Genomic DNA, 22,042 nt, shown 5'->3' on the forward strand with positions numbered 1-22,042 from the left:
TCTCTTGAGGTTTGGTGTAATTACATGTAAATTCCTTGTGGTTTGAGAAATTACATCTAGCACCTTGAAATTTGCTTTCGTCTAACAAATAAGTCTTTTTATTAGTAAAAATTCTTTGAATTTATTGATATTAACAAAAAAACTGAATCAGATTGATATATACATTTGATTGATTGATTATTGATTTATTACAAGTTAAAACATTTGTTTCAGATTAAATTATACATTTTCACATGCATTAATATGTGAAGAAGGATGAAGTTAATTTGGTTATAAAAAATATTTATTTTACTTGCAATAAGTTAGTAATACATAATCAATTGATGGATAAAATAAATATTTTTCTGACTTTTTGTTAATATCAGCAAATTCGATAAATTTTGATTAATTGAGGGATTTATTTGTTAGACATAAACAAACTTTAGAGGTATTAGATGTAATATTTTAAACTACATGAGATCTATGTGTAATTATATCAAATCTCAGGGGAAGAGAGTGTAAACCCCAATATTAAATGCTAATTAACATATTAATGATTTTTAGTATAATAATTTTTTGAGTAAATTACAATGACCTTCGAGATTTGGTGTAATTACGAGTATTGTCACATTGTCTGAAAAATTACCAATAATATTATGATGTTAAGAGTCGTATAACAATTAACTTATTTTATTAGTTTTTATTAGATTTTCATCCATTTTTATGTAAATTTACTAAAATAACTCTGTGTATTAATATCTGTGATTTATTTACTTTTTTTTATGAATTAAATTGTTAATTATTTTTTGTATAATTTTTTAAAAATTTTCATTCACTTCATCGAATTTTTTAAATAAGTGTTTTTTTTTTGTCTCTTTTTTAGAAAAAAATTATAGTGTAAGTGCAAAAATTTATAATTTCGTACTTCAATCAAGGATAATATAATATCATCACATATCAATGATTCACCAGCAAGAGGTATTCATAATTATGCTAAGTTTTAGGAAAATCGCTGTAATTTATTCTAATTGTGATTATTGCAGCATAAAAGTTGTGTATCACTATAATTAGTGTAAAAATTATGTATGAAATGATTATTATAAACAATTAATTGTATGTATAGTAACAATCAGTAAAAACAAATATCGTTAATAATGATAAATTTATAGTAACAATCAGTAAAAACAAATATCGTTAATAATGATAAATTGTACAAACTTATGAAAATTATATTTGGGTAAATTTAATATTATTATTAGGTATTAGGAAAGTAAATTATATCAATGTGAAATTGCCAGTCCTTAATAAATATTTGAGAAATATGGTATGAGAAATACTGAATTCTTTTTTTCTCCTAAAAAAATGATTTTTCTTAAAAAAAATCTTTCATCTTTTCTCTGGTGGGACAAAACAGTTGTTTGTGATGTAGTTTCCACCGTAGCACCTCTTTTCTTCTTTTGATCTGCAATCAGAATATAGCGTGCGACGTGGCATTCATGCAAATCAAATTGTAATGTCGCGTTCATAGGTAGCGATTTTTCCGAACTAAAGCATCCTTTGACTTGCATCAAAGGCCATATATACATACACATATACATAGTGCTATACAATACATATATAATAATTGTAAATAATTTTTTTTTAAATATATTTATAAATATAATTGAAATTGAGTATCTATAAAAATTCAAATTATATTTTACACCATCGGACCAATCGATGAGGATCATCATGATAACACAGAATATTAATAAAGTAACAATTTTTTTTTATGTAAATTCCTGTTTTAATTATTGTTAGTGATAAATTTTATAAATATACGAGAATCTTTATCCTAATATTCCTTTTCTTTTGGTAATACATGAAAATAGTGTTAGTTGTTCTCATCACAAATTAAATTCCCACACAATATCAATTTGCTTTAGGGATGAATTATTTTTACATAGAAGTGTTTAATTGTATTGAATAATATAAGAAACCAATAGTAGCATGACTTGATGATTCTGAAACGTTGGTTGGGTTGGAAAACATAGGGTGACAATGCATGACTTGATCGTACGATGAGTGGACGTACTAATTAGGGCAGCGTTAATCGGTTCTCAGTGTCATGTAGACATTATTGATTTTGTTATTTTGGCCGCTTTGGACTAATTATGCGAAGCATTGTAGAAACCAACAGAAGAATGCAGGGACATGGGCGATGTTAAGGGCAATGTGCAGGACGAACCGGTGGTGGCGTAGGTAGCACAGACACTCCATTTCTCGGCAAAATGGTAGACAATGTGACCAAGTAGCATCTATGTACTTAAATCTTTTTTGGCGGGTAAATTCCATTCTACCCTTTCTATTTTGATTTTATTTATTTATTTATTTTTATAAATTTTATAAATATTTCAATTGCAGTCCTACCTCAAAACGATACAAATTTTATATAACCAACAATTTTGATATATTGCGACATCTTCATTTCGTTACTTTAAAAATATAATAATAAAATAATTTTCAAAACTCAGAACTATTCTGTATAAATTTTAGATGGGCAATCATTTCAGTATAATATTTAAGTCAGACCAAATACATGCACGTTTTATACATAAATTTCAATGCTAGCTATTTATGAAAAAATTTAGCACATGCTTGGCCTTACGAAAAAAGCAAAATAAGAAAATAAGTATCTCAACAAGAAAAATGCACTAAAAATATTAAATATTTAGAAAAATTTCCAATATTTTTTAAATATGATGTTAATTCAATAAATTATAATATTTTTGTATTCTTCACTTACTAATTAAAACACTTATTAAACACTAACAATTACTCAATTTGATTGCTCTACACATAATTACAATATGAACTCCCCAACTTCTCATCCAAAAAAACTCATTGTCCATACCTAACAAAAAAAGAAAAAAATAAAGATTAAAAAAGTAAAAAAAGGGGGTGGGGGCGGGGGGGGGGGAATCAGCTACACTGTCAGAAACTTGTGCTTCTCTGCAACACCAGGCCCATTGTGCGGGTTAGGGCAACTACATCCAGATGAAACCTAACTCTACAACGTGCCCGCATTCCCTACCGTTGATCTCTCCCCGATCTCGCTGGCACCAAACTCATTGCTCTCCTGCTTCACATCTAAATATACCTCCTCAACTCTCTCGAACAGCTGGGCAGACCGACACAGCGGGCAGGTCACGTGCGACGAAAGCCACGTGTCGACGCACGTGGGGTGGAACACGTGACCGCAGTATGGGATTAGCTTCACAGTCTCAGTCTCCTGGAACTCGCTCAAGCAGATTGGGCAGTCGTCAATCATCGGGTGCTTCGCGGCCCTACCGTACGCCACCAGTGGCAGCGAGCTGACGGCGGAAGGGTCCAGCCCGCCGCCCTTGCGGTTGGGCGGTGGAGGTCTGCTGCGGGAGGCGGCGGTGGGGGAGGGAGGGGATTGGTCCTCGGCAGCGGTGAAGCGGCGGATGTAGACGGAGAAGAAGCCCATGAAGAAGAGAGCTGTAAGGAGGACTAGGATGGTTAGGGCCATGGAGGAGTCGAAGGGGGAGGTGGGGCTGAAGGGTCGAGTCACGGCGGCGGATGATGAGGTGGAGCTGCCATTAATGATGGGGCGGAAAGCGGGGTGGGGTCCGTCGTCGTCGTCGGCGTCAGCGGGGGAGAGGAAGTGAATTCCTGAGACATCTTCATCTTGCAGAAGCCTTTTCTGTATTAATAATGGGGAGGGGTTCATCTTTATCCGCACAGGCGGCGAAGATAAACACTATATGTAGAGTGATCGATGCTCGGCTGTAGTATGGAAGACTGGAGAAGGTGAGAGGAGTGAAAGCAAAAGCAAATCACGCTGAGGCTGTAGCCTGTAGGAATAAATTATAAACTTCTGGAAGGAGGTTTTATAATTGTACATATTTTTCTTTTGTTATTTAAAAACTTCAAATTTTTTTTTGGATGAATAATTATTTAATAGATATTCCTTTATAATGAACTGCAACGAGGGATAGTTGTCGATCATTAGTGTCAGAAAGTTATTTAAAATTTTTAAATAATGAAAAAATATTTATAATTAAGTTTAATTAAATTCTACCAGTCGAACTATGATCGTTTTTACATTTTGACTTCTAATCCTTTTTTTTGTGTCAACTTGTTGTCTCAACTTTAAGTAATTTTTCACTTTGCTATTTATAACTATTTTTCATCAAGTTTTTTGTCAAAAAAATTACATGCAATGCAAATGTGATATTTAAGCGTCATGTGATATTTTTTCGGTAAATAATCAGCAAAAGAAGATTATGTATGGTAAAGTGCAAATTTCGCAAAGTTGATATAATAAGTTGACAAAAAAAAATTTATACCAAAGTGTAAAAACGAGTATAACTCGACTGACAAAATATAATTTACCCTTATAATTATAGCAAATTTCAAGAAGTTTGGATAATTTGCTGGGATAGGATTGCTTAAAACAATGATTTAAATGGTAATTCATTAAGTTACAATAATTAATACATTAAATACAGTGAGAAAGAAATTAATTATAAGTTGTTACAATTAATAAGAGTTACAGATGTACGTACAGTCACAACATAATTATGGTGATACCTATATTGGTATTATTATAAATGCGTTATTAATTAATTATTTACTGTAATCACATTTTATTTTCAATTATTTTATAACAAATTATATCAATTGTGGCCAATTGTATATTAATTAATTTCTGTCACTAATAAAAATATACAAAAACCATATCATACTTAAATTTTATATCATCAATTTTGTTTATTGGGAGTTTTATAAGTGCATGTATTTGTTTGAAGTTTCTAAAATAAATTTTAAACATATTTTACTATTTTCGAAAAAAAAATAATGTCATCACAACACATTTTATCTATTTTCAAGTGTGACTGGTATTTAAATTATTTTAAATAGTATAAGATGAGATGAAGACATATCAGTAAAATTTTCATTATTAATCTATATTACTTAATACAAAAAAATATACTTTTTAAATAATTTAGCAGAAAATTCGCTTAGCAACAAATTATTTAGAAACATATTAAGTACTATAGATTAATAATAAAAATTTTATTTATTAATTAATTAGATATTAATTTTAATATCAAAATTTTTCGCCGCTATTGAATAATTTTCTTACCGTGAAATTTTCATATTGTCTATTACTATATTATTGTCAATTGTATACAATGAGATGCTAAAGTGCATGTGTACTTCACTACTTTGGATAGGTAGTAATTGTAGACAGGATAGCAGTACTGTCGCTTAGAGAATAGTGAACAACTATGTACATCAAGTATATTACACTCCTTTGTTTGTTGGATGCTTTAATTGATATATGGACATTTTTGTATGGTACGAGGGGACATATTTTTTTTTATTTAATATTTTACGAACTTTTAGTATGTATATATCCACATTGGCACTCGTTTGTACGCAGGGGTAAAAGTTTATCAAGCAGTCTAAGTTTATCGGGGACGGTGTCCGTTTATGAGATAAAATTATAAAATTTATAAAAAATTAAAACGGATAATATCTCATTAAATTGGGTACTGATCGAGTTGCACGATTCAACGGTTTGTTAATTTGGTTTATAGAGAGTATTTTGTTGTGAAGAAACATAGATCATGATTTTTTTTAATAAAATAATTCAAGAAAATAAAGAAAGTAATATTATGAGACTTAACACTACATTTCCGATTACTTTTTCAGATTTTTTTTTTCTTTTTTGATTATTTTAAACTACGAACTTTTGATGTATAAAATGTCTCTGTGGCTACTAAATGTATCGAACACTCTAATTATATAACTCCAAAAGTTTTCTTTTAATCTTGTAGTTATGAGAGAATATCAAATCCCTAATAAGGAAGTTTAGTCGTATCCAATCTATTAATTGTGACAATATATTAAGTGATAATAACGTCATTCATGTCAATGATGATTTTTGTATTTCACCTCAATAGCTCTTTCAGGTTTATTACAAAGTAAAATTAACTTCTTTTTTTTTTTTTTTCTTTCATAGTAGTAATAAATTCTTTCAAGTATCAGTGTGTTAAAAGTCAAATGTTGTATAATTTTAGCCAAGAATGTTAACGTGTAAAGTTGTCCGAATAGAATAGAGATAGAGACGTGGTTTTTGTCCGGATATTAACCAAAATATCAGCTCAACATCAATGGCTCCCGGGTTTGGCTTTTCCATGGTCGATAATGACCGCTCTTAAAATATTAATCATTTTTTGATAATTTAAATTTTTAGAGAGGATAAGCGTTTAATAATGACACAATCTACAAAACACTAATTTCAGTTCATGCTAACTAAAATTTTACTTATTTTTACTTGATGCTATTAAAGTGTACGTATAAGATGTGATGTTATAAGATTATTTAACCTATAAAAGATAACTTTGTAATTAATATTGATGTCCCTTAACTTATTTTTTGAAGCGAGAAGCAAAGAAGTCGGATCCCATTTGGTCAACCCAACAGGTCCAAGCCCCTTTGACCTAGTAATAAAAGGTATCAAGCCCATTTTATTAAATAAGACTAACATGACAATGAGATTGCCGCATCATCTGACTTCTACACATCAAGGGCCATGTCACCCTAAAAAATCTCTATCTAACGCATCTTATATTAGCAGGACTAGGTGGATAACGTAGCCAACAACTATTCTCCCTACTTTTCGCGTTGATTGGGCAAGAGTAATTCAACAGTCATATCTCTCTAGGGATAACTCCAAATTAGATATGGATACTGTCATGTCTAGTGGATTTAATTGATATGTTGATTACAAATAACCAATTTTTGAATCCCATCTAGAATTGCCTATAAAATAGAAGTCTTATGGCAGTCAAAAGGTTAATTCTAAAAAAAATTGATTAATTTAATAATTTTGTATTAAATATAGTTACTACCTATGAAGTATTCATCTCATATTAATTATTCTCTTAAAGTATTAAAATATTTAGAAAAAACCCTAACCTTTAATTTTTAAGTATGAAATTTTTGTTTTACCCTTAAAAATTTTCTTCTGAAAAAAAAAATAAAAGTATTTCTAAAATGTCAAAATTACCTTTATCAAAACTTTTTCTAATTCTAATTTCACTTATTTATCAAGTTCTTTTTATTTTTATAATTTTAAAGTACTTGGAATTCATTTTATTTTGATTTCACTCGTTTGTCAAACCAAATTAAAATAAATTTATGAAAAAAATTATTTTTTTAGTCCATTAACTATGCTCAATATTTATTTTAATCCTGTAACTAAGCCCCCTTTTTTTTATATTAAATTACAAAGTTGATGAAACCTAGTTCTCAGGTGGTCAAAATTTGAATATAATTATATTATATATATAATTATAATATATAAAAATTAAATTTTTATTTAAAAGAAAACTCATCCCGCTCTTCCCAAGCCACCTACCTTCCTCCCCTGCTACCCCCCACCAAGGGGGCAAATAGTGATGTCGTCGCCCCCCATCAAGTGGAGGGCGACAGCAGCAGCACGTTCGCCTTTGCAATGGGTGACTGCGAGGGCGAGGTGGCCCTCCATTGTGTGGGCAGCGGCATCGTGCAGTGGTGAGAAGGGCATCGCAATGCATTCTCTTCTGTTGCGATTGCAACATTGATATCGTTGCTAATTATTAAAAAATAATTATTTTTTTAATTAATTTATTTGAAGTCATTAAAAAAAATTAAAAAAATTAAGTTTTTTAAAAAAAGGTTAAAGATATTTTCTTAAAAAAATTAAGAAAATTGAATTACTTTTTATTAAATATATAAATAATATAAAAAATTTTAATATTATATATAAGAATTGTGCAGTCAACTTCAAGCTTATATGGCTATACGCTCATTATTGGTCCATGTCATTATTGAATCTTTATGTACGAATATTGTGGTGTAGCATGTTATGATGTCATGAACTACAAGTCCATCACCATATGGGAATATGGTTTTTATTTGAATAATAATTATTGATTAAAAGTACATTATAAAAAAGTATAATATTAGTGACAAAATATCTAAACGATTATTTTAAAGTTATATATTGTTAGTGATAATAATTTTTATTTCGTGACTATATAATTATTAGTGATAAAAATTATATATAAAATTATCACTAAGTATAATTAGGAACGCATCTATATATAATCACAATTATAATTTTTTGTCATTAAATCGTCATTATATATGAGTCACTAATTGCTTTTAGTTTCAATATTGCGCATAATTTTAAGATTATCGTTTGATATCTTGTCAGCATACTATAATTGTTTTTTAAATGAATTACATGTTAATATATCAGTAAGATGTATCATTAAAATTTGATAAAAATTTTAAAGTCTTAACCAGGTCTTAAGCGGGTATTAGGTCTTAGTATTTTGAACTGAACCGGAGTCGGATCCGATTGTATTCAATATTTTATACTTTTTATATATTTAATATGTACTTATATAAAACATTTTGATACAAATATATGTTTTTTATTTGTACGTATATATAAACTATATAATTTAATATTTATAAATTTAATATAATAATGTACAATAATTCATAAACATTTTAATATATATACGTAACACAATTTAAATTTTTTAGTATTTTAACACTTAAAATGGACACTTATTTTATGGGAAAAATTAATCTTTTATTAATATTATTATCTTGTATTTATACTATTTTTAAAAAGTATAAATCTTTTTATAAATTTGGGTAGTACTATTTAAAAAAAATATATATTTTTAATTTTTTAAGAATAATTGTACCTGCATTACGATCCCAAATTGGGGACCGATTGGATTAAACAGAACGTGTTTTGATCATATTCATCTGCTCACTTAATAAAGTCGAAAATTACACATAAGAACTAAATGATATAAAATTAAAATTAACTACATATTTTAATAATGTTTGCAAGTTCCACAAGTGACTAATAAAATTAAGAATTACATACAAATGAAAACATAAGAACTAAAATAATATAAAATTAATTTTATCAATCGCACTCGGCACCGGCTGACATTACTATACACCCAACACATACAAAAATAACATCATATATTTTATTTAACAAAAATTATACAACTAGCATAATTGAACCAAAAATATATATATATATATATATATATATAACCCAACTACTTAATATTCAGCTTATTGAACAATGAAGAGCCATTGTTGACTCACACAACAAATAATGTGAGGCCAAGCAATTATTTTGCAATATTCACAGGGACGTCAAAGCAGTCTAGATCAGCATTCAACCAACTCATTCAATACTTCATGTTACGTTGCATGGCCATGGGCTCATAACTACCAACTGACTACATACATACATCCGCATCCAACATACACTCCACAGCCCACAAAAACACCTTCACCACATCCAAGTTGGATGCAAGGTCAATCTATTACCACCTAATAACACCAGGCAAAATTCCCGCTCGAAGTCAGTCTGGCCAAACCAACACCGACCGTTATCAAACACCAGAGACTTGACTCTAGCAAGAATTCTCCAATCCCAGACCGCAACTATCTTACAAACTACACGCAAACAAGTACCTAAACATGTGAAAAAACAAATACTAGGTGTACTATGTGTTGGAAACATGTGAAACGTAGTTGCTAACAGCCTTTGTACCCTCAGCAATGGCGTGCTTCCCCAAGTCTCCCGGCAACACAAGCTTCACCGCCCCCTGAATCTCCCTCGACGACATCGTTCTCCGCCCCGTGTACTTCTGGAGCCGCGCCGCCTCCTCCGCCAGCCTCTCGAACATATCCGACATCAGATTGTTGATGATCGTCATAGCCTTGGACGATATTCCCATCTCTGGGTGCACCTGCTTCATCACCCTATACACGTACGTCTTGTACCCTTCTCCGCCTACTCCGGCAGCCGCCCCTCTCTTCCTCCGCCTCTTCGCCGGTGTCCTTTCAGCCTTTTGAGCCTTCTCTTCCCCAATTTTCGCTTGTTCTTGGGCTTTTCTCTTCCGGGTTCCCCCTTTCTCCTCCACTTTCTTTGGCGGGCTTTGTACTGGTTTCCGTGGCGGCGCTGGGGCGTTTTCCGGCTCTGACGCCGGTTGTGTTTCATCCTCGTCTTGCTCTTGATGGGGTTCCTCCGGTGATTTTTCTTCGACCGGAAAGGTTTTCACGATGGGCTCTTTGTCTACAGTGAGAACCTCCACGTCCTTCTTCTCTTTGGTGGAAGAAGAAACCACCTCCACGTTCTCACTCTCCATTTCACCACCCGGAGTAACCACCACCTTAACGGTCTCCTCCACCACTTTCGTGGCCGTGACCACCGTCTTCACCGCCCTCCCCGAGCGCCTCTTGGGTGCCATTTGTGTCTTCACTCTTCAAGCTGTTTCTACTGCATATAAATGTCTGCCCAAAATATCTGGAAATTTCCCTCTTCTTTTGAAAAAGTTGGATAGAATTTGACTGTTCCGTTGTTGTCGGGAGTTTAAAAGTAGAGTGGTGAGGGTTCTAGAGGTAACCACGTGTAGAACACGTGTTGAATGACTATGTTGTTACTGCTACGTGGTTAAAAGGTGAAAGGTACGACGTTTACCTTTTCCCGACCAGGTGCGCAGCAGGTTGCCATGGATCAGGCCACGCCCATTTCTAGCCTTCTTTAATATCTTTACTAATCTGGGCATTAATTACATTTTTGTATATTAGGAATTTTTATCTTATACTTTTTTTTCCTCTCCAATTCTATGCATATATTTTTACCTTTTCTCATCAATTCTTTTTACTCTGTATTTTTATATATAATATTTAATTATTTTGCACTATTATTTGGTGTGCCACATATATCATTATAAAAAATTAATTTTTTACTATATTATTAATAATAAATACAGCTTAAAAATTATAATAAATTAATACTATTAACTATGATTAACAAAATTCAATACATAAAAGATAGTTTAACCATAATTAATTAATATTTTCATAATTTTAGCTATGACAAGAGTATTTCTTCCCATAGTTTTAATCATGACTAGTATTTTGGCTTCACTTACAAAATAAATTAATGAATAATTCTACCGTTATTCATCACAGCTAATCAAAATTTCACATGTTCTTAGCTGGGCTAAAGCATTTCTTATGGTATTTTAATTTACTCTCGTCTCATGAAACTCAATGATACAATTGTGATTAATTACTATTTATCATAATTTTTTATTTTCAAATATGATAATTAGCCATGAAAAATGCCATAATTCTTGTAGTGGAAGTTGAATTATGCCCGGCACAACAAAAAATTATATTAGTAACAAAATATTAAGTTTTCATTTCAGAATGTCACTAAAGATATACATAGACAACACTGATTTTTATGTTATCACAATATATTAAGCGTAAATTATGTTGACACCCCTGAATTTAGCTTAAATTATACAAACACCTCCTGTATTTTTATAAAATTATAGCTACAATCCTTAAAGAGTATTAGTGTAATATTTTTCAGGGGGTCTTTGTGTAAGTTTTGTATTTGAAAAAGGGGTGTAGTTGTAATTACAACTAGAATGAATTATAAAGACCTTCCTTAAAGTTCGTTATAATTATGAATACCCCTTCGTTGTTTAAAAAATTATAAATACACCTCTAGTGTTTGATGAAATGATGTAATCTTTGAATAGATGTATGAAATTATCACTTTATCCTTACTGTAGTTTTTTATTTTTTTAAAAAAATTAATAACTTATTAAAGAATCAAACGGGGTGAACGACAAAAGTTTAAAAATTATAAAAAAAAAATTATCCACTTAACCCATAAAATATTATTTTTAATACACAAGGGCATTTTGATCAGTTCATAGATAAAAACCTAATGGATTGGGATAATTGTTAGACGACCGTTCAAATCAAAGGGGTTCAGTAAATTTTCAAACAATGGAAAGGTATTCGTAATTATGTCAAAACTTAAGGGAGCTCGTTGTAATTTATCCTTACAATTATAATCTCATGAGGTGTAGCTATAATTTTACCAAAAATAGGAAGTATTTATATATTTTGTTCTAATTTCAATGAATGTAAAATCTAATTTTTCCTATAATTAATAATAGCAAGAGTTGTGCATAAAATTATCTTTAGAGACACACATTTATAGTAACAACACAGATATAGTAATGAAGAGTACATAAATATTTCTTAAAGCCCAACACAGCCTTATCCATTCTTTTCCCTGGTAATCCAAGCCCAAGCCCATTAGTAGCACAAAAGGAGGTGAAGAGCAAATGATAACAGTCTAACACTTGGCCCAATTGAGGTCCATTAGTAGCCCAAACTACCTAGACACATTGGTATAAGATCCTACTAAGCAAACACATCGGCAAAAAGTGTACACGTCTGGACACATCGACATGTGAGACGTTAGCAAGTGATTACAGAAACTGATAGGAAATTCAGGATAATGGCTACTGTTGCACACTTTTGCCAACTCTCTTTATATATTTTGCATATACTCTGCGGTTTACACGCCTGCTAGTTTTCTTTTTATAATTTTCATCCATCTTTACTTCTTTCCTGGTTGGGATCTTTACTAAGTATCAAAATGTTCACATGTTTTTATAAGTTAGTCCTACATCTTAGAATTGGGGCAAAATATTTTTTTAATCTTATAAAATAAAAGTATAAATTTTTTTTATACCACAATTATGGCAGGTAACGCTTTTAGTCCCATAAAACTTAGAATCACGTCTTTTAGTCCAAAAAAGATATGATTTGGGGTCTTTTTAGTCCTAAAATTACATCTTTTTAGCCCCAAAACCACGACGTTTGTGACTTTTTGAGACTAAAAATACGTGATTATGAGTTTTATGGGACTAAAAACGACACCTGTCAGTAGTTGTGATACCAAAACAAATTCTGTTCTTATTTTATGAAACTAAAAAAATATTTTGCACGTAGGATTGTTAGGTAGACATTTTTACCCTTTTTTGGTTTTGAATTCTGACAAACGTCCATGTCAGTGATAATTATATTTGTTATTGTCTCATTCATATTATACATGTGTCACAAATAATTTATGATGATAATTTTATATATAATTAATTAGTTAGCGAAAACTTTTACACAAATATATGTACCGCTGCAATTATACAAAATATTATAGTCATGAAATAAAAATTCTTATCACTCAATACATATTACTAATGGGGATAATGATAACACCATTGGGGAGCGTCGATACCTTAAACTTTTCAACATGTAGCATTTTATCACATTGGTTAAAAGAATAGAATGCCCGCAAAAATTAAATGCTGTTAAATCTGAACACTCAGGGTACGTACACCCTAATCTCATTTTTAAAGTTAATGAAGAAATTAAAAAAATATGTAATCCACGTAAAAGGTAATTAGATGAAAACATAATTGAGATGGTATTAAAAATTATAAATTGCATTTTTTTTTATCGAAATACAATCTTGTCAAAATTTAATTATTATTTCAAAAGTGACTATTAAAGATTAAATAAACCAAATCGTATAAAAAAATTACATTTGTATTCGAAACATAGAGTTGGATTTATTCAATTACTGGACCAAACCAACGCCATGCATATAATACTCCACTTAAATTTATGACAGGCATGTTGTTAGTCAAAAAAATAAGACTAGGTAGGATGAATGGACCTGTCATGAAAAGTAAGTATACTCCGTGTCCGTAAGTGAGGCTGATATTTCCCACATGTCATGTCTTGGTATCCTCCGGGCATGAAAATGGAGTCTCTGTCCCTTCTCATCACCTCATGATCAATACCAGTTATACAGTACTTCATCCTCTTATCTTTTCAGGACCATAATTTGACTTTAATCTTATAACAATAATTGCACTCACAAAATATTGTTATATTGCATATTGAATGTTGGTTACTTTAGAAATATCGATGTATTTTTCCAAAAAAAAAAACCTCCTGGAACGTGCAATCAAACCCTTTTTTCCTGATTTTTGCGAAAATGATGCGATTACTCAAATTATTAATCTTAGTACTTCTACAATAATTTGTTAGTTTTCTTAATAAATTTTAATAAAAGATTCTAATCTTGTCATATATACCAATGAAAGCAAGCATTCTATATTAGTTGCAAACGAGGAGTTTAAGTAACTTATGTAAACTCGAATGTCTTTATCTCTCTAGTGATGCACATTTTCAAAACAAATTTGTAAGACTTGTACATAATCAGAATAAATAAAAATTTCAAACGACGTGATATCAATCAAATTACAAATCGAACCATATACTAAAAGCAAAAACCAGACTGTATGAATATCAACATCGACATTATTCAAACACATCATAATTCTCGTAATTTAGTATTTGACGCGTAGTGTAGGAAAGTATTTTTCTGTGCATGGACATAGGACGAAAAATCGAATCCGAGGAGACCCGCCCAGGCCATCGTACGTCCTCAGTCCCACTGAGATTACAACAACTACAACATGTCCTAAGTACCAAACAAATTTAAGTATAGAAAGGAAAGGACAGATTGACAAGAAACAGGATTGGACGACAGCAATCTCAACATTGCACAAACATTAATGCAACCTTCAGGTGAATTTCCAGGGAATGGGCATTTCTCGTTTCTAGAGACGATACTGTTATCTGCACTACTGCAAGATTGTGTTCCCTCCTAATTTGTCATACCTCTTCATTTTAATTGACTATGAAAATTTTAAATTGAAATTAAATACTGTAGGGTTAGTACACAATTTTGTACTTTTGTAATTTAAATATTGTTGGATGTAAATAGGGTAGGGTAAGAATTAAGAAAATTCTTATCCAAACAAGGTTTGGCTGAACTAAACCAATTAGAGAGCAAGTGTATCATACTTATTATGTGATTAATTGTTTTCCCTGAGCTATATACCAATTACACGACAAATGTATTACAATTATTATATGATTGGTTTAGATTCAGCTGAACCCGATTTGGATTAGAATTTCCCTTATAGGATTTTGATTTTTCTAATTTTCTCATTCGGAGCGTTTTGAAAAAAAAAAACAAAAAAACAAAAGTTCTAATTTTGAGTAGTATATGATTATATATATTCTTGGTGATTTTCGAATTCAATGATTGAAATATCTGGATACATATATGGATCCTGATGATCATAAACCAATTTTTGTCCTAAATTCCAACATCAATAAATAAATTATCCTTGTGCTCATAAGAAGGAGAGAACGAGTTGAGGTTGTAAGGGATTTAAAAGATATTTTGCTTTACAACCCTTGTCCGATCATAAAGGATTATGGGCTCATCCTCGACAACCACTGTCTCCACAGGGATTGTGATTCAATCTACTGATCCAACTACTTCTTCAGGACCACCACAAAATGATAGGTTTGATCATTCATTATTTCTAAGCTTATACTCTCATATATACAATCTACATTCTTGAACCTCTACATTTTCTACTCTATCGCACAATAATTTGATCGTCAGAGTATTAATCTGTTTATACGACAAACATTTTATATTGATTGCAGATAATAAGTTTGAATGATTTATAAAATTCAAAACCTCATCTCGACAAACTTACGAGACTTCTATGAAATCAGAGTAGATAATATCTCACACAATGGGATAGTGATCAAGTTGCAACCCGCATCATCTTTGTTTGTTTTGCTAAAACCCATCATTTTCTGCATTAATCTTGTTGTTTCTCAAATATATTAAGAATGGTTCAAATTTGGTAAGCTATATTACATGAAGGATAGTGATCCTTCGGAAGCTCAAAGACCCAGATAGTGCATTTAATACTTACGAATACATAATACATAGAAAAAACATAAAGTTATTTACAATAACGTCTCATGAAATTTAGCATAATTATAAATATTTATTTAGCAAATTACCAATGTCCCGTCTGATTTTAACGATCGTATAACAATTAGCCCAATCTATTAGTTTCCATGAAATTTTTATCCATTATTTGTGATGAACTGACCAAAATACCCTTGTGAACTATGAATTATAATTTAATTATCTTTTAAAAATCTTGAATTTTTTTATGAACAAAGTGAATAATTTTTTTGATAATTTTTAAAAAGTATTCATTCACCTCGTCCGATTTTTTCAAAATATATATATATAACAAGTGCAAAGTTGACAATTCTAAATCTCCATCCAAGAATTACATAATCTTATCAAACATTAGAGATGTATTTATAATTTTTCAAATAATAAGGAGGTAATCATAATTATGCCAAACTCATTATAATTTACCCATAAATATATGTATATACAGCCAAATATTTGGTAATTTTGAAAATTCAAGTTTTAAATCCTTTTATATTTCGAAATATTAAAATGTTACGAACACGACATATCAATATTATATGAACCCAATTACATAGAAAAAACATAAAGTTATTTACAATAACGTCTCATGAAATTTAGCATAATTATAAATATTTATTTAGCAAATTACCAATGTCCCGTCTGATTTTAACGATCGTATAACAATTAGCCCAATCTATTAGTCTCCATGAAATTTTTATCCATTATTTGTGATGAACTGACCAAAATACCCTTGTGAACTATGAATTATAATTTAATTATCTTTTAAAAATCTTGAATTTTTTTATGAACAAAGTGAATAATTTTTTTGATAATTTTTAAAAAGTATTCATTCACCTCGTCCGATTTTTTCAAAATATATATATATAACAAGTGCAAAGTTGACAATTCTAAATCTCCATCCAAGAATTACATAATCTTATCAAACATTAGAGATGTATTTATAATTTTTCAAATAATAAGGAGGTAATCATAATTATGCCAAACTCATTATAATTTACCCATAAATATATGTATATACAGCCAAATATTTGGTAAATTTGAAAATTCAAGTTTTAAATCCTTTTATATTTCTCGGATATTAAAATGTTACGAACACGACATATCAATATTATATGAACCCAATTACAGATAAAAAATTTGAGTCACATTAAAATTTCAAATTTTCATCTCCCCAACAAAATGCACGTCTCCTTAAAAATAAATTCGTAAAAATTTAAACTCAAGTCAAAACTGATAATATCATACATAAACAGTCATATCAAATGCATACAAAAAAAATTCCAAAAGAGCAGTGTGGTGGGGAGGAGCGAAGATGAATCTGTTGATTCCAGTGGGTTTTGGGTTGGGCATAAATATGTGGAGTAAGAGATAAGATAGGATGGGATATTCAATTATTAGAAGATAATGTGGGATGAACTGTTCATATCGCTTGATTGGTTGATAAATGTATCTATTCTTGCACTTCTTGGACATTAGGCAGACACGCATGTGATTAAACAACCTTAATTAGACAAATGTAACGTTTATCTTTTTGTTTTTATCTGTACCCATTTTTCACTCGTAAACGACGGCCGATACTGTTACACCAATTCTTTTATTATGTTAATAGTACTTTTAAATTGATTTAATTTAATTTCTTTGTTGTTGTTTTTTATATAATGTGTGTTGATTTGTATTTTTATTATCATTTATAATATATATTTAAACATGAAAACTTATCTTTTATATGCATATGGGACAATATTCCAACAACTACTAATTTATATAATAAAAAGATGGTTATATATTTGACATTCATAAATAAAGTGAAGTACAAAGTAAGATACAATCAAAATTAGTATATAAAATGTAGATTGAGCGGTCAGATCATGACATATTGACAATTATTAATTAGTATATAAATTAGAATATATATATATATATGAACACCAACACACACATAGTAATCGAGATTGATTAATTGATGAAAATATTTAAATTAATTTAAATAGTACAACGTAGCCATGTCAACATTATCCGAAATGAGACTAAACTTCATCCCATTTTTCATTACAAGTAATCAGCGTCGCATGCGGTCCCACATGAGTATAGTATTTTTAAATTTAAGGATAATTACACTTTCTTTTGTTGAAGTTTTGGGTAATTATACGCAAATCTTCTATAATTTGAAAAGCTATGTTTAGCACTCCTGATGTTTGCTTTCGTTTAATAAATAAGTCCCTTTATTAGTCAAAGTTTACTGAATTTGTTGATATTAACAAAAAATTGAATGAAAATTGATATTTATCATCGATTGACTTATTACTGACTTATTGCAGGTTAAATATTTTTTTTAACTAAACTATCCTTATTTTGGTGAAGATATATCTCCTAAAACGTATGAGGGTAATTTGATCATAAAAAAACTTATTTGATCTGTAATAAGTCAATCAGTGGTAAATATATATATTTTTTTATTATTTATTAATATCAATAATTCAGTGAATTTTGATAACGTATGGGCTTATTTGTTATATGAAAGCAAATTTTAAGAGTGGTAAATATAATTTCACACACCATAGAGGATCTACGTATAATTGCAAAAAACCACAGAGAAAGAGAGTGTAATTATCCTCAAATTTAAGTCTGAATTCAAATTCTTTCTTCAATGAAAAAATTGATGCCAACTTAATCAATTAATTAATATCATCGAAAACTTCATCCCAATGGTTCAAAAAATTCGTTAGGCCGAAATAAGGCAAAAGTCAGTGAACTTTTGTATTTTCTTTTTTTTTTTTTTTCCTGATTATTTTCTTTCTTTTGGTGTTCAATTTTTGTGGGGGCTTGGCATTTTGGGACAAAACTAATAGCATCCTCAGACTGTGTGGCTTGAATTAATGTAATAAAAAGGAATCCGAGGATACGAGTAGAATAATACACAAGAACTAGAAACAACCAAGCCATCCATGTGGGTGTGTTTTTCGAGAAATTTTAGTTCGAGTAATATTTAATCAAATTTAGGATTTATATGTATTTTTAATTAGTTTTGTAATATATACATATACATATATATATATATATATTTCTTTTTTGGTATTTTAGTCAAATTTTAAAAATCTTAATCAATTTTATTCTAACATCGCAAAATTAGAAAATGTGAAGAATCATTTACAATCCATAGGACCAAAATACTGAATCACTATAATTATATAACTAAAAATATTGCAATTGAGCCCGAATTCATTATACATACACTGAACTATTACTTGTTCATATAATAAACTTTAATTTTATATGAGAAAGTGATTAATTAATTATTTGGCAAAGATGGTAACATTTTTGTCATTCACTATATAAGAAAATGACATTCCTACGTATAAATCACACAACATAAAAATAATGGCAAATGAATACTACAGATCGACCACGGTCGAACAGAATCAATACGAAAATTTATATTTGCCATTTTTTACCTATGATCAAAATATTTTCATAATTTTTAATTGTAATGAATGGTTTGGCCTCATTTGTAGAAACAACGATTAATAGTCATTTAGTCATGAATAATTAATATTTGCATGATTTTTATATTTAATTATGATAATTAACCATAAATTAGCTCCATCTAATTAAATGTAATTTTTGTCAAACTTTGTTGGTTTCAACAAGTGTTACCAAAATTATATTTGACCTTAAAGTTTAAGGAGGGAATGGAAAATAAGAAACATTTGAATTTGAACTCAAACATTTTTTTTTTTCTTTTTGACAAAATAAGTATCAATAGAAATACTTTGAGAATGAAAGCTGAACATAATGAAAAAACATATGAGAAAATCTTAAACCAATTAATTGATATATAAGTCTAGTAATTAATGAAATTAATTCGTACGAAAACCATCCATAACTTAAATTTCTCTAGTACTTTTTCAAAAAAAAAAATTACTTTAACCTTAAACTAATTAAGATTGAAAAACATATTTAAACCCAGAAACCTGAATATTGGAACATAGACGTTTTTGAATTTAATTTTTTTTTTTTACAAAAAAAGGAGGAGGAGGAGGAAAAGCCTCTTATAACAATCAATATATACTAACTTAAAATTTCATAATTAAACAATAGATTTATTAATTAATCCCATATATATAGTCTAATTAATATATCCATTACGTATAACCTAAACTATAATCCATAAAAAGAATCCAATTCCAAAAATTGGAAAAAAAAAAAAAAAACACCATATACATCAACAGATATAATTGTAAGGCCTAATTAGTATAAAAAATACCTCTCAGATCATTTATGAATACGTCGTTTCTTGGGACTGGGAGTCGGGCCGGAGCCTGGCCCCGATGACGGCGGAACCCTAGTCTGCATCTCAATCGATTCTAGGATCAAGCGTACATCCTCGTCTAGTATAACTGTCTGAAACAGCTCCAGTCTGTGCACTTTCTTCACGTGCGAAGACAATCTCTTCCGCTTCTTGGGCGCCGGAGGCGGGCAGCTCAGAACTACTGCAGGAATTCTGTGTTCCTCAGAAGTTGGAGTCTGGTACCCTTCTTCGATATCTTCGAGTTCGGGCCTCGGCCCGCTACGTTCCTCTTCTCTTTCGACATCTTGCTTTGATATATCTGCAACTGGGGTGTGACTTTCTGACATGGTTTGAGGAAGGTGCACGAAGGAAACTAAAACTTGCAGATAAACGAGGTTTCTTAGGCTTTATAGAGGGGGGGGTGGGGTGGGGAAGATAAGTTGACAAAGAGGTTTGGTTTATTTCTTATCTTGCGAAGAATAAGGTTGTGTTGTAGTAGGATTTCTGTAGCCTTCTTCTCATGCAGCTATTTGTCTTTTAACTATATTTATATATATTCTACTTAGATATTTCGATGATAGAGTGACGGAGGGTGGGGGTTAGCTTTCTCCCCATTGGTTTGTAGTTGTGTGACAGCCTTGAAATATTTTTCAACTTGGATAATCATGCATTATGGGAGGAGCGTTTGAGCTATATCCCTACTTTATTCTTTTGATCTCTTTTAAGTATTTTGGGTGATATTGGTAATTAAATATAGTAAATTATATTAATTATTAATTTCTATTCATTATATAGTTATTTGAATGCTTTTATATGTGGAGTGATGCTTTTTTTTTTATTTTAATTATTAATGACAATTTTTTAAATTTAGAGAGGTAAATATTACGTTAATGATATATATATATGAGGTGGGCTCCACCTTACATATAGGTAAAATTACAAAATGCCTTATAAAAGTGGTGAAAAGACCAAACACTCCAAACTTTCTATTTTTTTTTGCAGCAAAGTGGGTCAATTCGACTCGATGACGTTCTCATAAAATCTGACTGGTCTAAATATATTCTATATCAACGAGTTTTAGTCGTTCACGTCACTTTGATGTAACTGGACTAGCTAATTGCTACCCAACCTCGGATGCCTAATCAGTAAGAGTATTGCATTTATTTCACTGATCTCATTTCGAATTGCAACCTTCACTCATTTAGATATCAAAGAATGATCATTGAGATGTATCCAACATATTCTTGGCCTATGTGCGATTGCAATTTCCAAGAAAAAAGAACATCAGGAAGAATAGCAACCTAAGAATGAATACGGCTAAAGATTAGCATTGCGGTCAAAATGAATTTTACTCTAAAGTATTATTTTGTGATCATTATTCAAATTTTTTGTTGTATTTCTTCATGTCTATATTATTAATTGATGGGAAAAATGTGTCTACATCAAATACTAAAAGAAACTTATAAGCACGACGACTATAAATATGAAATAGATTTATAACAGCATGAAATTTCGTAATGATCATAAATTAGTTCTTTGAAACTAATAAAAAATATTATCATAAATGAGCTGACTTTTAGTCCCTCATTTTGTTCCCATCACCAATATTTAAATTAATAATGTCATAACTAATTAGATAGATACCCTCTCGATATTTTTCCGCTAGAAATTTCTAATAGTTCAAGCAGATTCAAATTAATTATAAAATAATTTTAAAAAATGTACATAACTATACTATTCTATTAATATCTTTCTTCACGTACCAATAGTGTCATAGGCTAGTGGCTAAAAATATATAATGTTCCGTAAATAAATTTGGTATAACGAAATTTGAGTCTCTTCTAGTGTGGATATTTGTTTCACTTTATGTGAGTTCATTGTAATTTATTTCTTTTATTATAATGATGTATTACTCAATTTATTGAAATATTAATATAATCATGTAA

The 22,042-nt window shown here is 30.1% G+C and overlaps 2 protein-coding genes across 2 annotated transcripts; both read right to left on the reverse strand.

Moving 5' to 3' along the window:
• Positions 1-2,776: 2,776 nt before the first annotated feature.
• LOC148786838 (RING-H2 finger protein ATL57-like) lies at positions 2,777-3,896 on the reverse strand. Its single transcript, XM_088884576.1, has one exon. The coding sequence runs from the start codon at positions 3,710-3,712 to the stop codon at positions 3,029-3,031; it is 684 nt and encodes a 227-aa protein (XP_088740702.1). The 5' UTR covers positions 3,713-3,896; the 3' UTR covers positions 2,777-3,028.
• Positions 3,897-9,252: 5,356 nt separating this feature from the next.
• LOC105170766 (uncharacterized) lies at positions 9,253-10,438 on the reverse strand. The gene has a single exon (XM_011091673.3). It carries the CDS (start codon positions 10,332-10,334, stop codon positions 9,588-9,590), a length of 747 nt encoding a protein of 248 aa, XP_011089975.1. The 5' UTR covers positions 10,335-10,438; the 3' UTR covers positions 9,253-9,587.
• Between the last annotated feature and the right edge of the window lie 11,604 nt (positions 10,439-22,042).

Source organism: Sesamum indicum, linkage group LG9 (genome assembly GCF_026168435.1).
Source record: "Sesamum indicum cultivar Baizhima isolate 11 linkage group LG9, ASM2616843v1, whole genome shotgun sequence".
Taxonomy (NCBI): domain Eukaryota; kingdom Viridiplantae; phylum Streptophyta; class Magnoliopsida; order Lamiales; family Pedaliaceae; genus Sesamum; species Sesamum indicum.

Bases quoted from the DNA above. Each gene is read 5' to 3' on its own strand.
- LOC148786838 (XM_088884576.1), bottom strand. From the start codon at position 3,712: ATGAACCCCTCCCCATTATTAATACAGAAAAGGCTTCTGCAAGATGAA.
- LOC105170766 (XM_011091673.3), bottom strand. From the start codon at position 10,334: ATGGCACCCAAGAGGCGCTCGGGGAGGGCGGTGAAGACGGTGGTCACG.